Source organism: Cupressus sempervirens, chromosome 4 (genome assembly GCF_028749045.1).
Source record: "Cupressus sempervirens isolate cs-2001-9-10 chromosome 4, ASM2874904v1, whole genome shotgun sequence".
Lineage (NCBI taxonomy): Eukaryota > Viridiplantae > Streptophyta > Pinopsida > Cupressales > Cupressaceae > Cupressus > Cupressus sempervirens.
The window spans coordinates 155,357,289-155,379,833 of record NC_143121.1 but is presented as its reverse complement, the minus strand read 5'-3'; the positions used below and the strand labels follow the sequence as shown (position 1 = coordinate 155,379,833).

At 35.0% G+C, this 22,545-nt stretch overlaps 1 protein-coding gene across 3 annotated transcripts in view; it reads right to left on the bottom strand.

Moving 5' to 3' along the window:
* Nucleotides 1-22,545, bottom strand: part of LOC149560441 (chaperone protein dnaJ 10-like) — a 288,991-nt gene that overhangs the window by 74,787 nt on the left and 191,659 nt on the right. For all 3 annotated transcript variants that reach the window (XM_089824685.1, XM_089824684.1, XM_089824683.1), the window contains exons 7-8: nt 1,535-1,693; nt 1,079-1,254 (exon numbers count right to left, since the gene is read on the bottom strand). In XM_089824685.1, the coding sequence (XP_089680811.1) occupies nt 1,079-1,254; nt 1,535-1,693 (335 nt within the window). The remainder of the gene's footprint in view (nt 1-1,078; nt 1,255-1,534; nt 1,694-22,545) is intronic.

Genomic DNA, 22,545 nt, shown 5'->3' with positions numbered 1-22,545 from the left:
AGATATTGGAGTTATTAATTTTAGTCAGAAATCTATAAACTTCCTTCTTGCAAGTATCTAATTTATTATTGATAAACATTACACCAACATTCAACCATTTCAAGCAATCATATAACAACATATTGATCGAGTCTGAGGACATTGCCAACCAGAGAACTCACAAGTTTAAATTCTCTATATAAAAGCTTTGAACAAAGTGATCAGGTTCGAAGTGAAGGTCTACCCGCCTAGGTGCATCGAAGCCTAAAGTGCAGGGGACCAAGGTCATTCCCGTTTGTTGGCTAGAATTGATGGTGGAATCCGGTTGGAGAATTGGCAAGCTCTTGGATTTCCAACCTATGGTATTGGGAACCAACACCACAAATGGCCCAAGATTACAGTTCATCGGAAATATACTATACTCCTTTCACAACATAGAACATTTTTAAAGGACCCAATGGTTGCCAAGAGGGAGAAAAATGTCAACCAGCCAACAAATGTAACTACCTAAGAGTGAAAATTAACTGAGCCAATTAATACATTGCCAAATAAACAATATTATCAAACATAATAATAGGCATTGTACATTGACTACAAATACTCAAAGGAAAAATCATTAAGTAGCTGCCGAATTCTGCAAGAAAACTGGCTTCTAACAAATAATTTTGGGTTAGTTACTATTTCACTAGAACTCACACAAGACAGAGATAAACCAGATTCACCAATAATGTTTGTTGCTCATGCCAACGGATATTATGTCTACCTTTTGGAAGTGTAAACCAGCTAGATGCTTTGAAATGTGGATTCAAACAAACATTGAGCTCTTTTGTGGAGGTTTTTCTTTAAAAGGGAACACTTTTAGGCAATAGACAATTAGGACACATATCCTATGCAATAAGGTAAACATTATAACAGATTGAATTGACATATTAATATATTATGTATACATTTGAAACTTCTAGCTAAGTTATTGGCTCCCTGCAAGTTTGTCTAGACACAAAGATGTTAGGTCTCCATGTCCTGTAGTCAAAGGAATTTTATTGATTTAATATAATAGGCATTCTTTCAAAGAGAGGAAAAGAGAGACAGGGAGACTCACTGCTTGACAAACACGTGACAATGTCGATTCGATGTCTACAACATTTATTTTCCAAAGGGAATTTATCATAACATCCTTATTTTCTAGAATATACTGTGAGAGAGCATCTTCATCTGCGACACCACTTTCCAACTTCCGTTTTAATCCTCCTTGCATTTGTATTAATGAAACAGCCCCTGCACATTGGTTAAATAACCTTTTTGGAATAAAAACTCAATTTTCTTTCAAAAATGCATATAAAAAACTACATCAAATTAAGCTATAATTTAGAGCAAAGTTTAATGGTTACATTATTCATTTTGCAACAAACAAATAATTCTCTTTGCCCACTATTTATGAATGTCAAAGTCAATTATTTAAACAGAACATTCATCTAGCTTAAATGCCCAATCTTAAAGAGGGATGGCAGGTATAATTGATTCCAGTATATTCAGATCAACAGAATGAAATATTGACCTGATGCTGCTGTAACTTGAGATTTAATGTAGTGACCTTTATCACGTACCCACTCCGCAACAAAAGGCATACCAATGAGAAATTTATTCTTGCCTAATTCCTTTGCAGCTTGCCTGGTATATATGTATCCTATTGTGTGCAACATGGCCTCACCAAAAGCTGCAATATAAATAGAAAAAATGTCAATACTTAAGTAGGATTCACAATGTTCATGGTTGTCTCAGATGCACCTAAAAAGCATTCAAGCCAATGAAAATCCGCAACCAATGCTCAAAGTGAATTAAAACGTGAAAATCACTAATATTAGAAAAAACCAGAGGGAAAATGTATATTTTCTCAATGAAATGTATGTCTAAGAAAAAAGATATCCAGTGCTCAATTGAACACTATCCAACTATTTGCCATAACAAGATTGCATACAAACTGTCTTATAGATTACAATTTAGCGACTCAATTAGATTCTTTCACGATTGCTGCTGACAATAAATATTTACAGTTAGTTACAAATTAAAGCCATATTTCAAAACACTAAACTATGGGATATCTCATTTACAAAAGATTGTTGTGTATTCAGAATATTCCTTTTGACTAATAACTTACACCATATTCAATCGGCTTCTACATTGCTTTTATTGTACATATTGTTCCCAGTAGCCTGTTACTGCTTTACCATCCAATCCCTCCATTTGCAATACATATTAAAGATGCAATCTACATTTCAGTGAGTTTCTGGGACAGGAGGATGGTGGAATACATTTTGGGGACAGGAATTTTTTAGGCTGATTTTTGAAGCAAGGATAAGGATGGTTGTGTGTATGTGCAATCAAAAGTAAAACACAACTATAAAATTCAAATGAGAGTCAAATAGAGTATTAATAATAGTCAATTGCTTCAAAACATGATAATTCAAGTGGTTATGCATATAAAAAATTGTAGTGCCACATACACCAAAATTCCCAAAGGCTTCAAGTTTACAGAAGAAATGTCAAAAACTTTAAAATGTAATGATGAAAAACAAAGTTTGAGGACTTGGACTCCACTTAGCAGCCCAAAAGTTTGAGGGGCAGCCATGAAAAGATTCACAAGGTGTTAGAGGTGGGTCAACTCAAATTGGGGACAGCCCCAAAAAAAGAGACGTTTTGGGGACACTATAATGTCCCCTTTCGGGCTAAAATGGTATATGGTTGGATTGGCCTATTATTGGAGTTTGTAGGCTAAGGATGATGGTTAGAGGGTCCCAGTTAGTAGTACAGGAGGCTTATTCCAATTCCGGAGATCAGTAGTGTTACGGATTGCTCTTTGTTTGGTTCAGATTGGCTCACTTACTATTCATAGTAAGTTACTATTTTAAGAAAAGCCAAGATTACTAATTATAGAAGGGTACTTGAACGGGCTGCTTGCAGTGTCAATCCCTGGCACCATTGAGCTTATCAGATATTCATGGACAAACTATTTATAGTAAATCATGCTGCAAAGTTACTATTTTTGGCAATGCATCTAGATACATGTAATGTCCCTGCTTTAGGTGAGCTGCTATAGTTGATTGTATCAGTTCGTTATAGCATCCATTGTAAGCTGGCAAGGTGATTTGGGATCTCAGTTGAGGACTTACTATTTTTAGTATGGCAAATTTGGACAATTGCCATATTTGGCAATGCAATTGATGGCGTTGGCAGTTGGTCATCAACTGCATTGGATGGAGCTTTTAATTGGTTGGGTTCATATTTATTAAATAGTTATTAGAGTTACATTATTATAATGGCACTTTATTATATTTAATGTGATAAAATAGTGTTGTGTTGGTGAAGCTTCTCAACTGAAGTTGAGTTTGGGAAGCTAAGTAACTTTTGCGGGTTATAAATATGAGCCCATTGTCAAGGAAAGGCATCCGACTATCCAATTATCTATTTGCTTTATTGATTTTTGTAAAATGTTTTCTGAGTTTGATAATTCATGTGTCCTTGCTGAAGTATATGGATTTGTTTCTAAAAGTGCATGGTGAGCCACTGGTGAGTCCTCCAGTATTGTCATTATTGTTTTTTGGAAGGCAACTATTCTGAGAATTTGAGGAGTGATTCGGTCTGCATACTTGGGGATTATAGTTCTATCTATTTTTACCAGCATTGCTACTAAACGTCGTGAATCAAGAAGTGTTCGTGAATGCTTGCTAATTGAAGGAGATCACTCTCACCCTAAGACGATTAGAATTGGGTCTGTGGGGTGTGGAATTTGTACGATTGGGTGTTAATTGTCATTTTGCTCAATCTGCATTGGACGTTTATACAACTGTGCCACGGTGCAACCTTTCTCTTGCAAATTAAAGGTGAATTTCATTGACAAAATTTCTATATTTCTAGTCTGCGATTGGGCCAAGTCTGTTAGCATTGGAAGTGTAATGTCCCCTCTTTAGTTCGACATGGCGTTAATCGTGGATTTGCCTATTCCAGACTCTCGTAGGTAGATGGGGTTGATGAGAGAGTCATTTTTGGCGTTATTTGGTGATTAGATGGCTCATTATGCTCTTGGAGATATTATTTTATTTATATTTTATCATCACTTCTTATACAAGGCCTACATGTTATAATTCTAAGTTGATTTGCACTTTTATTTTACAAAATTATTTATTATTTAAAAAGTGCATTTTAATAGGATTCTATAATGGATGTTTCTAGAAGTTCATAGTAACTTCTTAGAAAAGGATGTTTCTAGAAGTTCTTAGTAACATCTTAGAAAAGTAGATAAATAGAGGGCTTGGCCTCCCATTTGGACACACGAGATTTGGTAACTCAACTACATCTTCTATGAGCATTTGTGGAGCTTGATAGTCTGCAAATATTCAGCATAATCCTTGAGAACGATACCTCTTAAGAGATTGCATAACTGAGGAAGTGAAAGATCTTCTGAAAGGTTGCACTTTGGAAGTGGTATTCAGCATAGTTGGAAAACTCGCCGAGTTTCCTAGCTTGGCGAGTTTTTCACCACTTAACTCACCGATTCAAAAACTCGGCGGACTGGTAAAAACTCGCCGAATACTCGGCGAGTAATCGCAAAAAACTCGCGATTTTCTGGTGAGTTTTTCACCCGCGGCCTGTGACGGATTAAAGCAGCAGTGAATGTGTTTTTTTCTCATTTTTTCTTGTATTTGGGTTGTTTAGAGCCTTGAGAAGTGAAGAGAAGAAGGTTTGGAGGCATTTTTGGCTGATTGCAAGTGATTCAAGGCGGATTTGAGTGGATTGTAGAGGATTCTAACCGATTTTAGAAGACAAATTTCTTTCCAAGTATGTTCATCTTATCATAGTTTGAAAACTTTTTATAGTTTTATAACAAATGTTCTTTTGTTTTTGTTGTTGTTAACTTGTTTGTAAATGTTTTCAAATCATTTAAAATCATTTTGAATCATTTTGATTTGAAACCTTAGCTTCTAAGGATATGGTTGAAGTTTGTTATTTGCTAAGGATATGGTTGAAGTTTGAAGTTTGAAACTTTGAATCATTTGAAACCCTAGCTTCTAAGTTCTAACTTTGTTTATTCATTTTTCTATATATTTGTGTAGGGCAGCGGTCAACCATTAAAAAAATGACAAACCCGCAAGAAAAGTGGCCACAAACACCATGCCCATCTGGATATATAGGCACTCGGCCTAAAAATGCAAGAGATAAGGCATGGCGGTATGCTTATGAAGCTCCAAATCCAAATGATATTGGGAAGGTGATATGCATTCCCTGTGAAAGAATTATTTCTGGAGGCATAAACCACCTCAAATACCACCTTGTAGGCATAAAGAAACATGACTCAAATCCTTGTCTCAAGGTAACTGATGAAGAAAAAAGATTCATCCATGCCCTACTTGCAGCTGCTGAAGGAAAAAATTGAATAGGGAGAGGGCAAAATTAGCTATGAGGGCAGCCATAGTTGAATCAGAAGGAGCTCCTTTTGATATGCAAGAGAAGAAGAAGCACTTGAGAACATACCAGGATCCCTTCGTGGCCCACGGATCCGCAAACAAAATTTCTCATTTACCGGTTCCACTTCTTCTACATCTCCTACTTCTTCATCATCACCATCCAGATCCCCATCAGGGATAAGTGGTTATTTTGTGCCCAGGAACACACCTGGAGCACAGCCATCATTAGAGGGCACTGCATGGTTTAAGGAGGTGCATGAGCAAACTGATATTGCAGCAGCTGATTTTTGGTTTTTCAACAATATCTCAATGAATGCCGCTGATAGTCCCTATTGGGTCAATATGGTGAATGCAATGACAATATCAGACAAAGGGTACAAGCTGCCTAATCGCAAGGATATGAGTGGAAGGTTAGTATTTTACTATTTAGTAATTGTAAATAATTGTGATTCACTTTAGTTCATTGTTATATTTTAAATCTTAATTGTTATAACTTATTTCCTAATTTTTTACTAACACTTACACTTTATTTAATATTACACCTAAATTTTGTAGGTTGCTTGACAAAGTGGTTGGTAGGGCAACATTGTTGATAGAAGACCAAAAGAAAGAGTGGAAGAAGTATAGCTGCACCATTTTATCTGATGGGTGGAAAGATGGAAGAAGTAAAACCATTATTAACTTCTTGATTGCTTGCAAAGATGATGTGGTGTTTTGGAAATCTGTCAATGCCTCCAACAAAGTGAAAAATGCAGCCACATTGGCTTTAATGTTGGAGAATGTTGTCATGGAGGTGAGAATAGAGAATGTGGCACAAATAATCACAGATAATGCAGCAGCATATGTGGCAGCAAGTAGATTTAATTTTTTATATTTGAATCAATATGAATCGTGAATGTAATGCTATGGATAATGGTATTATTCAATTTAGATTTGATGTAATTTGTAAATACTAAATATGGAAAGTTTGTTATTGATTATTGATTTTTTGCTAATCTTTTAGGTAGAATCCTCCAAGAGAGGCATCCCACACTTTTTTGGTCACCTTGTGCAGCACACGTCCTTGACCTTCTTTTGGAGGACATAGGAAAACTTGATTGGGTGAGTCCAATTGTGGAAGATGCTAGGCGAGTCACAAAATATATCTATAATCACCCATGGGTTCTCAGTTTGATGAGAAAAGCCACTAAAGGCAAAGATTTGATGAGACCTGCTATGACAAGGTTTGCAACGGTCTTCTTGACGTTGCAAAGTATTCTTGACCACATATTGGCTTTGAAGCAAATGTTTGTGTGTGCTGATTGGGTTGCTTCACCTTACTCAAAGAAGCCCGAAGGAGAGGCTGTGGCACGAATAGTGTTTGATGATAGCTTTTTTGCAAAGGCTAAGGAGATTGTGGAGGTAACTTCATTATATTTTTAGTGTATTCAAGTTTCATTATAAATTCATAACTTACTATGTTATTAACTAATTTATATTTTTCAAATTTCAAATGTAGATGTCTCTGCCCCTGGTTCTAGTCTTGCGCTCATGTGATGGGCAGCAATCCCCAATGGGAGGTCTTTATGAGGCCATGGATAGGGTGAAAGAGGCTGTTAGAAGTTACTATCACGGGGATAGTCTCAAATTTGATCCCATTTGGGAAATAATTGATAGGAGGTGGAACAATATGCTCCACCAACCTATTCATGCAGCAGGCTAATTCCTCAATCCCAAATTCAGGTACTATGATAATTGATTGTCCTTGAAGTTGGGATTTTAATAAGTCTTTATTTTACTTTACTTTTTAAGGTTGTGTAGTAAGACTTGATATCATTTTCTATTTGTTTTAGGGCTGATGATTCCTACTCAGATCCTAATGGAGAGGTCATGGAAGGTCTCTCTAAATGCATTGAGAGAATGATATCAAGTGAAGAGGAGAGAGACCTTATTGTGACCGAACAACAAATCTATGTGGAATCAATGGGTCCTTTGTTCTCTTCTATGCTAGCAAAGAGAGCAAGATCTACTCAAGCACCAGGTAAAGCGTCAAACTTTAAAATTTTTGCTAATTGATAAGTTGTGCTTCTGATTTTTTTTTTATTGCTTTATAACTTTTTTAATTTTGTTTTGTAGATGCTTGGTGGGCAAGTTGGGGTGGCAATACCTCCAATTTAAGAAAATTTGCTCTCAAAGTCCTATCCCAACCTTGTAGCTCATCCCATTGTGAGCGCAATTGGAGCTTATTTGAGTCCATCCATACAAAGAAAAGAAACAGATTGACTCAAAAACGGCTTAATGACCTTGTTTATGTGCACTATAATCTTAATTTGCGCATAAAAAAGGCACAACTCTTAGAACTACCTGGTCCGCTTGATCTAGATGAGATAGATCCTTATTCTAATTGGACAGCACAGGAGCCAAGTCCATTGTTTACACCAGATGAGATTGCTGATTTGGAGAGGCAGGCCATGGAGGGGGAGGCTAACGCTGATTTTCAGTTCACTATGGATGACATTGAGGATGAGGACGAGGATGATGATGATTCAGGCGAGGATCAAGCATTACCATTAGGAGGAGATGCATCCTCTTCTAGGACGCCGAACCAGTCAGTAGGGACGTCGAGCGAGGGGGCACAGCCACAGAGTTCACAGTCACGCAGCTCACGCCCTATCCCAGTGCGGGGCACTTCTTCTAGGACTAGACCCCCTCGCTTTCCTGCTAGTGCAAGTGGAAAGAGAAAGATGTGATTGACATTGTCAAATTGTATTGATGTATTTAGACTTTTAGTATTTACTTCTAGTTTGACAGATTGAAACTATTTAGTAATTTACTATTTTGCTTCCTACCATGAGCATTCTGCATGAGAATGCAATTTTGTACGCATTATACATTTATATATATCTAAACTTTGTTTCTTTCTTTTGTATTGTCTTTAATTAACTTATTAGATGCATCTTCTTATTAAATTTTGCAAAATAAATGTATTTTTAATTAAATTTCAGCGGTTTTTTAGGTTCTCGAGTTTTTTTTTTAAATCGCCGAGTTTTTCCCTATTAAACTTTTGGGGGGCTTGGCGAGTTTTTGCATTTGGCGAGTTTTCCAACTATGGTATTCAGCCATTTCAAGTTTAGCTTACTTTGTATACTCAGACTACCTAAGGATTTGAGTTATTGGAAAGCAGATCCAAAAAAAAGTCCGAAAAAGCGAATCCAAAAAAAGCAATCCGAAAAAGCAAATCCAAAAAAGCAGATCCGAAAAAAAAGTTCGAAAAAGTAAAGCGAAAGAGCAGATCCGAAAAAAGCAGGTGAAAAAGCAGATCGGAAAAAGCAAAGGAGAAAGGCAACATTGGAGAAAATTATTGCAGCCATCTACAATCAGGTTCCTTTGGATATTACATGCATTATTAGAAGGTAAGGCCGTAAGTGAAAGTTGTAACAGATTTAAGCATTATTCTTGCGGATGTAAGCCAACAGTCTTGGCCATTTCATACTAGCATTGTAGTTAATATTTTATGTGCAATAAAGGAAACATAAATTGGTGGTCTGATATAGTGTAATTGAATATGTATTTATCATTCATGATCAGCTTATTAGTTTGCATGCCAAATGTTTGACAAAATGTCAATTGGCCGTAGGTTCTCTTTTTGGCATAAATAATGTTATAATTCTGCATACCAGGTGTTTGTCAAAATTACTAGTTGTTGTAGATGCATATTACAAGTAGTTTCAGTCACATATATGCATTGATGCTAAGTGAAGGAAAGAGCCATTTAAGAAAACTGAAATTTTATATCAGCCATATGACCCTTGTATGCAAAGTGTCTTCTTGAACCTTTATCAGCATTTTGGGATCAGATTTGAGCAGGGTCACTATAGGAAGTAGGGATTAACTTCCCTGTTGGGTTTGCTGCAAAACCTCATAGCTGGGTGCCTACCAATCTGATGTTGATGAAGGGTTTAATTGTCTACCCTGCTGACTGTTTACATGCCTAACTTGGGAGTCTTCTTGAATGCTTACCTAGCATCGGTATTGGTGGTCAGGCCTGCTGTCAATCTGGGTACACCAGCCTGTGTTTGGTATTCATTAATCACAGGGCTAAGGGAAAATACATAAGCGGCTACTGTGGTGCTGAGAGAAGAGATCAAAGTTTGCAAATTCTGCTACAGGTCGTGATTTGAAGGACGTTACCAGGTTTTAATAAACATTGTTAATCTTTGAATTGTTAAGACTTATTCTGATTTCAAATGCAAGAACTATTCTGAACTTGGCATCCAGTATTATTGTTGAAGTTGCATTATCTGTGTGCATGTTTCTCCTGTTATTACCAGCACTAGATATAAACATTTTTCTTCAAAATTACAAGATAATTGAAAAGACAAAACAAAACACAGAGTTAGTTACTCAAACATCCAGCTTAAACAAGAGAGCCAGGCAGATTCTTTGCAGAGGTATTAAATTTTGGTTGCCAAGTGTTTGATGGAATGTCAGACATTTAAATAGTGGGAAAAATTGAAGTTGACAAGGACATAACTACCAAGGATAATACAGTACAGGGTATATGTAGTGGTCATCCTGTTTTCCAGATGACTTAGTGAAATAACAATATTGTGCAAATTAAGTTATTTACCTACTAATAAAGGTGACTTTATAAATAAATAAATAATCATTAAAGGGAAGTTATAAAGCTACTTTATGCACAATGGGGCCATGACCATCAATCTAAGTGACTCAAAAGTGCATTCATGGAATATAATTAGTCGGGCCAAATATTTAAAGCAAATTATAAGGTCAGTCTCAGAACATAATATATATCAATTGAATGATATTAAAAAGCATTTATTGTGACTGTAATGTTCCTAGTTTGCTAGTTAGAGAGATTATGTAAATTCTACAATTCCAACTTGACCAACTGATTAATGAATCCAAAATTATAGTTTTACACAATGCAATTAATGGAAGATCACATAATTACTGATTGTAGAATAAGTTTATAATGCACTATTGAATTGTTATGGATGATTCCAAATGCATAAACAAAGAATTGCTTAATTAAAAATGCATACACTTCAGGAAGGTTGCATACAAGTAATTCAATTGTTGTGTCTGGTGTAGCAATGTGAATTATGCCTTCCAACCTGAATGGTTGTCTCTAATATATATTGTGTTGTCCATGCTACATATATAGGTTGATGAATTATCTCACTAGCTGAGATATAGGCTGCATTCGATGTTCTTGATTTTACTATGCTCTGAAGTGTGCAACTGTAGCATGTCTCAATGAGATCTTGAGAATCTTAGCTCCTAGAGCAACCTATGATAATAACACCATGAATGAGATAGCATTTGATTGTTGATAGCTTTCAGAGCCTTAATGACATTACTGGTGATCCTTTTGGCAAGAGATCTACAGTATTGGAGAATTGTGCAAATGAAGATGTAAAATTGTAAGACTTGACCATTGATATGTTTCTTCACTTCTTGGTCATAAGAAAGGAGTGACATGAAACTAAGGTTTTGGTTTCTGTGGAGAGTCTTATGATTTCATGCATAGAAGAGATGGATGAAATATCCCAACCTATCATATCTATATTGTGGATTGTTCGTAATCTAGAATGTGTCCCTTCTATGGCAACATGTAGATTGGTCAATAATGTATTCAAGCATTGTGATGAAAAACTAATATCTCATTTGCGCAAGTGAGAGAAAGCAAATGATGGCAATAAGGGTGACGCATTAGATGAGGATGGGCATGATTATAGGGATACTCCAAGAGGTTTTTCTAAAACTTGCTACTACACCTACATGTGGAGAACATCTCAAAAATGAGGAGGTTTCTTGCATGGACCTTACCAAGATAAAAATGGACATATCAAGGTGACATAAGCTTTCCCACTACTTTGTTTCATGAGGTAGATCTTTAATTCATTGATTATGGATCCCTTTCTTATGTGCAACAAGCTTTGTCCATCATCGAGGCTCTATCCACCTAGGCTTTGTCCATCAAGGTTGTGTCCACTAAGGCTGTATCCATCGAGGCTCTATCAATCAAGACTCTATTCGTTGAGGCTCTACTTGTCGACACTCTGTCCACCAAGGCTTTGCCTGCCAAAGTTTTGCCTACCAAAATTCTAGAAAAGGAAGACAAAATTCAGTCATATATGCAGCTTAGTAGAAATGAAGCTGATGGTATTCCTAGGAACCACAAGGCTGAAAAAGACACAACCATGGATCACTTGCCTGGGAATTCAAAGGATTCTTCATGCATTATGACATCGCGTCCTTTAGTTGATGGCTATACACTTGATAAAGCATCTTTTGGATCAACTATTTGTGTAGCAACTACTAAGTGTAGGCATGATGTTGATTGGATGAAGCATAGTAACCTATTGATTGGATATTCGTTCTTATGTTGATTGGATGAAGCATAGTAACCTGCATTTTTAAGATGGATGTTGATCAGCCGTTTGAGAATTCACTATTTGAGTTGGATGATGGAACTTATCTTGATATTTATCAAGAGTCCAACACTGATACTGATTGCAACTAGGACATGCTTGTCTTGTTACATTTGAGAAAGAGACATAATGCTAATTACAAATCAATCTTGGATAGAGACTTGGCTAAAAGTATGCCCAAGGAGCATATAAGCAGAAAAGACAGTGCGGGTGATATCCATTGATTGGTACTTCTCCACATACAACTAAGACTCAACCACATTTATCCAGTGCCTATGAGTACTCTACCTTCATTGTTGTTGAGTGTGATGTTGACACTTGGGTGGAATCTATTCAGTATGGGATGGTTGAGCTTAATATGCTTGATGGTGTAAATTTTGCACACAAGGATGAACATTGGATAACTTCTAGTATAGAGAGACAATTATTAGATACTCATGTTGATTCAAGATTTCCAGAGGAGTCAGTAAGTGCGTCACATTACGGCCAACATTATATAGGATACATTTTGTTTCCCATCTAGCTCAGCTGCAGAAACCTTTCTTTTCTAATTATTGCATAGGTGTGGTATGGGTGGTATAATTGATATACTTCCATTCATGAAGGAGGAAACCATGTTGAACAATGTTGTAGCATGCATCTTTAGTACAATTACCATTTTGGAATTCAAGTGAGAGGGGCAGTGTTGTAGTAGTTGGACATTTCAAGCATTCCACCTATTATGAGTACGAAGTGACGGGATAGTACAAACAGCTAGGAAGGTGGATTGTCATATTTGTATGCGGGACCCATGAGGGTCAATCACACTTTGGAGTAAGGTTCTTAGTTCGATTGAGGATCTTTAACAGATATAGTAGCAACACATGACAGGTTGATTCTACAACTTATACACATGGAGTGATCCGGGATCTTGGTATCAGTATAATTAGTGCATTGTGGTTGTGCATTGTTGTGGGGGGTTTATAATTGACTTCAAGATTCTAGATATGTTGCTTATACTAGAGTAGCACAACGACATTAGTGGTGAAGCTTCCTTAAAGATGATATAAAAGAGCACACGATTATAGTGAGAGTGGGGTTGAATCAGAATAATAACAACTTTTGTAAATTAGAACTTTTATCCACACAAGAACTGCAAATACTAAAATAAACATTTATGCATATGAAAACAGCAACACAATGTTTATGTGGAAAACCAATGCCGGACAAAACCACGACAAACAAATTTTTTTATATAAACTTGATGTTTTACAATGTTTTGTAGGCTCCAACCTACTAGAGGCTCAAACCCCTATTTTTATGAGCATCGAAGCACTAGAAGCTCCAACTCCGACACTTTGCAAGCACCGACCTACTTGAAGCACCAACTCCTACTACTTGTCTTTGTGAGCACCAACCCACTACTCACAAACTTCTTTTCCACCTTCACAACAATGCTTACTCAATTGATGATGGGCACTTTAGCACAACTCTTTCTCTTGTGGTCTATATGAATTTGTTTGTTTATCTCTTCCTAAAGTCACTCAATGAGTCTTTCCTTCAATCCTAATTCTTACTTACATATACTTAAAAATTTATATTAATATATCAGATAACAATCTGACTATATAATTTCTTTCTTTTACTTTTACTCTGCAATACATATATACATATAAGATTAAAAATCTGAACATATACTATTTTCCTTCCTTTTAATTTTTTCTCCACTTCTGAATTACCTCTAATATATCATTTTAATGCATATTCCTTGTCATATTTAAAGTTCTGTTACATATATATCAGGTTGATATATCTGATATGTTTTTCTTTCAAACACTACACTCTTTTCTTTTTCCTCCTTACATCTGCTAACATTTTTTTTGAATGTAAGTGAATCTTAGTTTATAATCCTGCACCACAAATAAGAGTTATGCCTCTTTAAAGGGAGACATCTCTTATTAACTTCATTCCTTTTCCTTTTGATTAATTTCTTCTTATTATAATAAATAGGAAATCTTAATCGCACTTTTAAAATCTTCATTATCTTGATCATTTATTATCAAACCTTGCTTTTTGTAATTCACTACCAATATATTAGTACTGTTGTTGACTCATGGTTATGATGCTGTTCAAAATATTATTTCGTGTAATATTTACGATGGTGTTTATTTAAGCATCTATATGTTGAAGATGGATTCAGCTTTTGTCGCTGTTTGAATGAACACCATACATAAAATATTTAATCAATATTTCTTTAATTGTCTCTAGTGTTGTGTTAATTATACTTTTCTTGGACCCTGTTTCCACATTGTCGCAGCATGTTCAAATACAATCACTGAAGAAGTCTTTGTAAAATTTCTCTTATATTGTTTATGTGATTCCATGAAATCCATATCAGCAATCTTGCGCTAAGTGCCCATAATGATTTCGATTTCTCCATCCATTTCATGTTCTACGTTTTTCTCACTTTGTGACCAAAATAATTACGTGGTAATATCCACAAAAGTTACATTGGGGTTCAGATGTATGCACTTTTCTTGGAGGAAAGACTTACTGATTGTGTCCTTCTTTCTATCATTATCTCTAATAGGATTTATCAACACTTCAACATATCTTTCAAGTTCTTCCTCTTTCTCAAATGAATATGTCATACTACTTCCTTCTTTGATAAATCCTTTAAATATACATTCATGTTTCTTTGAAACTCTTTCATATCCTACCCCTATCTTGTTGTGTTGGTAAGTAGATTGTTCTTTCTTATAATAACTCTCAAAGCGCCCAAATGTGTAAAGAACAATTGAATACAACAGTTGGGAAAATGTCATTTGATGACTAATTTTCCTCTGAATTACAGGTACAGCTCCCTTGTATATGATTTTCAAAGAATTTGTTTATTTCTAATTCTACTATGGTATGTTCTTGGCCAGAGAACAAAAGAGTTAAACCAAGTTAGGCCTAGGCAAGACTAACTCAAGCAATGGATTGGTCTTGAGATGAAATCAATTTTGGAAATTCACACATCTTATGAATCCACATAATTGATAATGCAATTGTGAAAATTTGTAATATGAATAAGATGCAGGATGAAATGATATGAAGCTAAGATGCAAGACTATGATTTACACATCACAATAGAAGTATTTCTTTTAACCTTAATAATTCTTTGATTACTTTTCAGTTCATTAAATTGAAACGGGAAACAAAACTTTTATTGTATTCAGATTTCTAATCTAACTTGAAGGAAATACACAGACTAACATATGCATGGAACAGTAAATCAATGGTATCAAACACTTCCATACTTGTCTCTACAACAAAGAGTATTTCACACCAAAATTTGTCGAAACTTCTATTGATTTTCAAATGATTACATATAGAAATCAGAGATGGACCGTTATAGAAAACAGCCGAAATGATTCGTCTTCTTTACTCGAATGACTCATTGAAAGAAGCCATTTATCGGTTACAAAAGGCAGCAGCAAATACTGGATACCGATCTTGCATAATGTGGCAACAAATCTCGAGAGGTTGCGAAGGGTCTTCTTGTTCTTGTTCGAAAACTCTCGAAATGAAAAATAATGTTTTGCCTGGTTTGTCGCTATAACACATAGCGATGTCTTATTTTCATCGCTCATCATCACAATGTCTAACTACTCAATCTGGTCTCCGATGGGATCATCGCTATAGGATATAGCGATAAACTCTCTTTTGCATACCATGAGCTCGATCTTCACATTGTTATGACTTGTGGCGATAACATCATCGTCCATCGATATAACTAAGTTTTGCTTCTATGCTTGGCGATGATCGTTGAAGGTTGTGGCAATAGACACTTCTCATCACTCATCACTATAACCGAATTTGTCTCTTGCATTTAGTGATAAGCTTGATCGCTATGACTTATGGCGATAACTTCATCGTCCATTGGTATAACTAAGTTTTGCTTATGTGCTTGGCAATAATCGCTAAAGGTTGTGGCGATAGACACTTCTCATTGCTCATCGTTGTAACCAAGATTCATCTTGTGCACCTGGCGATGATCATTATGACTTATGGCGATAAACCCTTTCGGCATATGTGGCAAACCATTCTTTGTTGCATCTTCTTTCCACAATCGCAATCCATTTATTTTCACTTTCGTCACTATATCAAAATTGAAACCCTCATCGCCTATCGCTATACCTCAAAACCATTTCCGCAAGCCCCAATAAGCCACTTCGCTATATCCCATAAAGATCATGAGTTTTACTTTTGTTTCACCTTATCGCTATAACATATAGCAATCTTAGTTTCTTTATTGTTGATCAGAATAGCACATTATCTCCATTTGCAATCCGCGATCAATGTTTACCCATTGCTATAACATATAGCGATCCATTTTCGTAATCTATCTCTTTATTGCCATATCACATAGCAATCTCATTTTTCTCATCGCTAATCGCCATAACATATAATTGCTTCCTTCGATCACCGATGAGTTTATCGCTACAACATATAGTGAAGACCTTACAATTTACTAATCTTGAGCATCACCGTAAGTTATGCCGATACAACCATCACTAGTCGCTATAACATATTCTCAATATCCCGCATAAGAATGAATCTACCACTTTCATGATTTTCAATGTCTCATGCTTGCCTGCAGGAGTCGGATCTAATGCCTCATTTATCTATCTGACCTGATCTCAATACCTGACTTTTGCTATCATTCTCTAATACTCTTTGGTTTGTATCGGAAAATCTACCTTCATGGGCCGAAACCTGCCGAGTAGAAGGCAGATTGGAATTTCCCGTAGGAGACGCAATATGAAGACTGGGAATTTGAATTTCATCTTCGAGGAACTACATTATGTTGTGAGTAAAATATGATCTTTATCAGGTTAGGTACTAAAACTTACCCATTAAGAAACATAAATTTAGGACAACCCACCCAGTTCACCGAAAGAGAAGGCAAATGAGCGAAACTCCATAAAGACCTCCTAGCCTAAGGAAAACTAGACCTAGACTCATCATAAGATAATCAAAAGAATACCACTTTTAAATCAACATCTAAGGTTCATTTTCTTTAACATGTGGAGAACAAAAGTACAAGCAACATGTTGGAAGTTGGCCTTTAGCTATCAATGATATTAATCAGGATTTCATAACTCTTTTCAAACTTCAGACTATATTTAGTTTGATAGTTGTTTTCTCTATATTACTTCTCAACATGGTGACTTCTTCCTCTACTTTGGCACAATCCGCTTCCTTTGTATTTAACTTTCACATTGTATCATCCTGCAATCGTTTGGCTTCTTCTAGTTGTTCTTTCGAATTTCCAATTACTTTGCTTGATTCCTTTTGGGTTTTATATTATTCTTGAATTTTCATTATTTGATTTGCATTCCTCTTCTTAAGGTTTTCAATTTCTTTGCATGCATACTAAAGTTCTTCCATGATACTAGCATCCGTTTCCTCGTTGTAGATCTCTTCTTCATCTTCTGTATATTTTGTACATCCTTCTTTGAGTTTTCCATTATCTATGACTTCTCTTATATCTGATTCATTATCTTCTTCTATCATTTCTATTCTATCATTCACAAGATCATCTTGATTTGTTACATCATCATTGTCTATTTCGATGTGTATCCCAAGGGCCAACTCATCATATGTGTTAGCATCCATATTCCCACATGTATTTGCTTCTATAATTTCAATACAATCATCACTGTATATAGTCATCTCCTTTTTCAAAAATTCAATATCAATTGCTTCATCTCTATTAGTTGGTGCATTGCTATTATTACTCTTCTTCGAATTTCCTTTTCTCTTATTTACTGTCCTTTTTCCCATGTGTGCTGAATAGATCTACTTTCAAGTTGTTAGGCTTTATAGAAGGAACCCACTCTGATACCAATTGAAGAGTGCATGATTATATTCAAAGGGGGGGTGAATCAATATAACAACTTTTGTAATTTAAAACTTTTATCCACGCAAAAACTTCAAACACTAAAATAAACAATTATGCACATGAATATAATAAAATAATGTTTACATGGAAACCCATTGCATGAGAAAACCACAACATATAAATGTGTTTTATATAAACTTGTTCTTTTATAATGTTTTGCAAGCTACAACCTACTAGAGGCTCCAACCCCTATGTTTATGAGCACTGAGTCACTGGGAGCTCCAACTCCCACACTTACAAGCACCAACCTAATGGAAGCACCAACCCCCACTGCTTGTCTTCGTAAGCACCAACCCACTGAACACAAACTTCTTTTCCACATTGGCGATGTTGCTTATTCAACTGATGATGGACACTTTAGCACAACTCTTTCTCTTGTGGTCTATATGAATTCGTTTGTTTATCTCTTCCCAAAGTCAGTCAATGAGTCTTTCCTTTACTCCTCATTCTTCCTTACATATACTTAGAAACTTATATTAATATATCAGATAAAAATCTGATTATATAATATCTTTCTTTTACACTTTTACTTTGCAATACATATATACATATCAATTAAGAATCTGAATATAGACTATTTTCCTTCCTTTTATTTTTTCTCCACTTCTGAATTATCTCTGATATGTCTTTTTAATTCATATTCCTTATCAAATGTAAAGTTTTGTTACATATATATCAGATTGATATATCTGACATGTTTTTCTTTTCAAGCAGTACACTCTTTTCTTTTTCTGTCTTACATCTGTTAACATTTTTTTTGAATGCAACTGAATCTTTATTTATAATCCTTCACCACAAATAAGAGTTATGTCTCTTTAAAGGGAGACATCTCTTATTAACTTCATACCTTTTCCTTTTAATTAATTTCTTCAAAATAATAAATAGAAAACCTTAATCCCACTTTTTAAATCCTTATTATCTTAAACATTTTATTATCGAACCTTGCTGTTTGTAATTCACCACCAATAGTTTAGTGCTATCGCTGACTCATGGTTATGGTGCTGTTCAAAATATTATTTCCTGTAATATTTATGATGGTGTTTATTTGGGCAACCATATTTTGAAGACAGATTCAGCTTTTGTCGTTGTTTGAATGAACACTGCGTATAAATGTTTTAATCAATGTTTCTTCAATATAGTGTCTAGTGTTGTGTTAATTATACTTTTCTTGGACCCTGTTTCCACTGTGTTGCAGCATATTCAAATACGATCGCTGAACAAGTCACGTGAATACTTTCCACTCATATATACAATCGCATATTCGCAAGTTTTAACATTGTCTTACTTGTTCCATATAATGCGACTGCACATTGTCTATTCCAAATAGGATGATGTGGTAAGTTTGACTGCCACTTCAGCATTGTATATTGTTTCAGCCTCTAGAGTCTATTCACTACATTCAGCATTCAAATAAAGGTTATCCGCTTTCTCTATAGCATTACTCCTTGTCGTTGACTCATTATCCTCGTTCCATGGTCTTGTTCCATGTTATTTGTTTTCAATAGTATTTCTGCGTATGCGAAGTGACATGTATCATTTGTCTATCACTGCTTTCAAATGACTGACTGCTAGAAACACTTGTAATCATAGAATCCTCGTTTTAGTTCTGCATATCATATTTTTGAATGCTCTATAAACAAATTGATGTGTATACTATTTACACTGGTTCTCCTAATCATTTATATAAGTTTCTCCTTCAATTTCTAGTTATTATTATTGTTATTTTTATTTTCTTACGAAGCTCAAATATTATTTGTTCCGAACTTCAGACTTCTTTCCATATTCTAGTTTTATACATACAACTATAAGCTGAGGACTATATGTATGATAGTCTTGTATATGTCCTTTACAAAATCTGAACTGCCAAAGATGATGATTTATTAGTAATAACAAGGCTAGCTTGAAAGACTCGTCTCATCTCTTCCTTTGACATTGATGATGCTAACTGCTTTGTTCATCTTTGAAACCCTTTGACATCAATGACAATATTTCCATCAGATATGGCATGAGGCAATTTGGTCATGGCATGAAGATACTGATTGCTTGAGGGAAACCAAAATTTGGGAAGAGAGGACAGCAATGTCCCCTTTTTCTAGCCATTATTTCTAGATGCATTTGTTAGCCACATTTGCCATGATCCTGTGGATTAACAGGACAGTATACGGATGAGTATGGGATTTGGCCTAGGGATTTCCAGTTTCAGGCCAATTGGAGCTAATTTGAGATGGTTTTATACTTTCTATTTATAGTAAGTCGGCAGGGTTTCCCTTTTCAAGCTTTTGAGTATGGGACTTGGAGCATCTTGTTGAGATCTTTCTGATGAGAAATCACACATGGTTATATGAGTCCACTTGATTACCCATTTTAATGCCTGAAGATTAAATTGTTTTAATAAAGTGACTTTAAAAGTAGAAGGGAAAATTTAATAAGTCAATTTATCCTTATAACGTTGTATTACTCGCTTAGGAGGAAAAAAAGTACAGTTAAAAAGGAAAAGAGAATTTAAAATGAATAGAGGCAAGGGAATATAAAGAGTCAATAAAGTGGACTTGAAAAGGGAAGAAGGAGCTCTTTTTCAAGATGCTTGGTTTATTATTCAGGATTTCATTCTCTCCTGGAAAGCTTATGAAAGCTACAACTTTTAGCAAGCGAGAGGATGAAAAACCTCGATCTTGGATGGTGAACTAAAACCCATGGTTGGAGACATCACACAAGTGTTTCACATTGTTCTTCAAGTTCATACTTTTCATATCCAATCTTCTTGTACTTTATGTAACTATGATTGGATCTCTTGGTCTTTTCATTGAAAAAATTAAATAAAATATTATTTGTGAAAATGTATTTCTGTTGGAGATTTACTGCAATGACATTTTGAGACCTCTTTTTATCTAGTTATTTAATGGGATTTTGTTGGTTAGATCTAAAATACATTAGATGAATTTATCTATTAATAATTTATGAGCTTGCATTGTGAGTTTTGGGGCAAATATCCGGTTAGGGATAGTACAATTACATATCTCTTGACTTTTCACTAGATCTAGCTAATCTAAACTATTCTATATTATATTGCTTATTTACTTATTTATTTTATGTTTATTGTCATTTATTACTAAATCATTTTTAGAAAGATAATACACTTTCTACAATATTCTCTCTTGCAGTAAATTTTATTTATTTACTCATTCATAGCAATTTTATTTTTACTTAATTATTTTAAATATTAAATTACTGATAATAAATTATATATGTTATTATTTATATTATCATCTTATTTTTATATTACTTTTTAAATATGATTTCATTACCACTATCTATTTGATAATATTGTGTTATCTAATTATTATTAAATTCCTTTCTTAAAATGGGGACATGAAAGAGAACTATTACTGCAGTAGATATTACCTTGAGAGGTTAAATACTGTAAACAAAGTCGTTCATGGCTTTTAGTAAAGAAGTGAAATATTTCAAACCAATAAGGAGGTTGATGCACAGTGGAGATGGTATTGGCATGTTCAGAAGTGCCCACCCAAGAATTATGTCATGCATGGAGTGTTGTGGAAAGCGGCTCTGAAAAAAGTCTTATTTGTGGTGGAGAATCAAACCAGTTAACGCACATTGAGAGAAGACCCGCCAAAATATTCATGTTGGACATTAGAAACGTTAGTTTCATTCAGATACACCGTCATATCAACAGCATTCTTGACTTAACAATCCAGGGACGGAAAATTCTCACTAGTCTTGCAACAGCCAATCCTTCAGGAAACACAAAGGTCGAGAAGGCTTAGTCACAGGTGCCTGTAAAATTCTTCCATTACATTACTGAAAATAAATGTACTAAGATTGTTACATTCTGAATTGTTGTTGAAGATGGAAATTCAAATTTCTGAGAAATGAACTTTTGAGTTTCGGAAGTCAATACTTCTTTATATATATTTTAGCAAATGTAAAAGGTAATGTTCTGAAATATTTCCTTTGGACGAAATTTCAGTTCTAGAAATACATTTAAATTCATCTGTGTTTATTGGGTAAAACTAAATGCTGGGAATTATGATGGTTATTTCTTACAATTAATGGTTTTCAATTGAATATAAAGTAGTTGTTAAAGGAAAGGAAATGGCGTACCTCAGAGAATAATATGGGAATTGTTTGACAGAATGGCAGCCTGATTAGCACAATATTTGGGAAGTATTGGGTAGGGATTATTACAGTTATTTAATGAATTGGGTTGTCATCATATTGTGAAGATTCTGAGTATTCAACCCAGTACGTGAATTTTCAATGCAATTTCAATTTGGAGTTGGAAAATTTATATTGCAATATCTCTTATTTGCTGCATTATATTGTCATATCAAACATTGCAAATACGCTAGATTCATTTATCAAAAACAACACAAACAAGGCGAGAAAATTTGTATTCATGAGAATCTGCCAGGAGAGGGTTCTTACAATGGTTTCCGGCCATCCTATTGGGGTTGGAAGTTAAAATTCATAGAACTCTTCCTTTGTTTCAGTCATGGGAAAACTAGAGAAGAAATTAAATCAAAAGCTAATATAATTTTTAACAATATCAGATCTTGCTAGATAAGTAGATGGTTTTGATGGTTCCTTGGACTACTTGGCTTGGCTTCAATTTGGAAGTGACTAATACAGTGAAATATATTCGAGGGAAGTATTGGGTAAAAACACGGTATATTTGACACTCCTTCAGTTTGTCATAATAAACACCTTTGGTGTGAAGCCT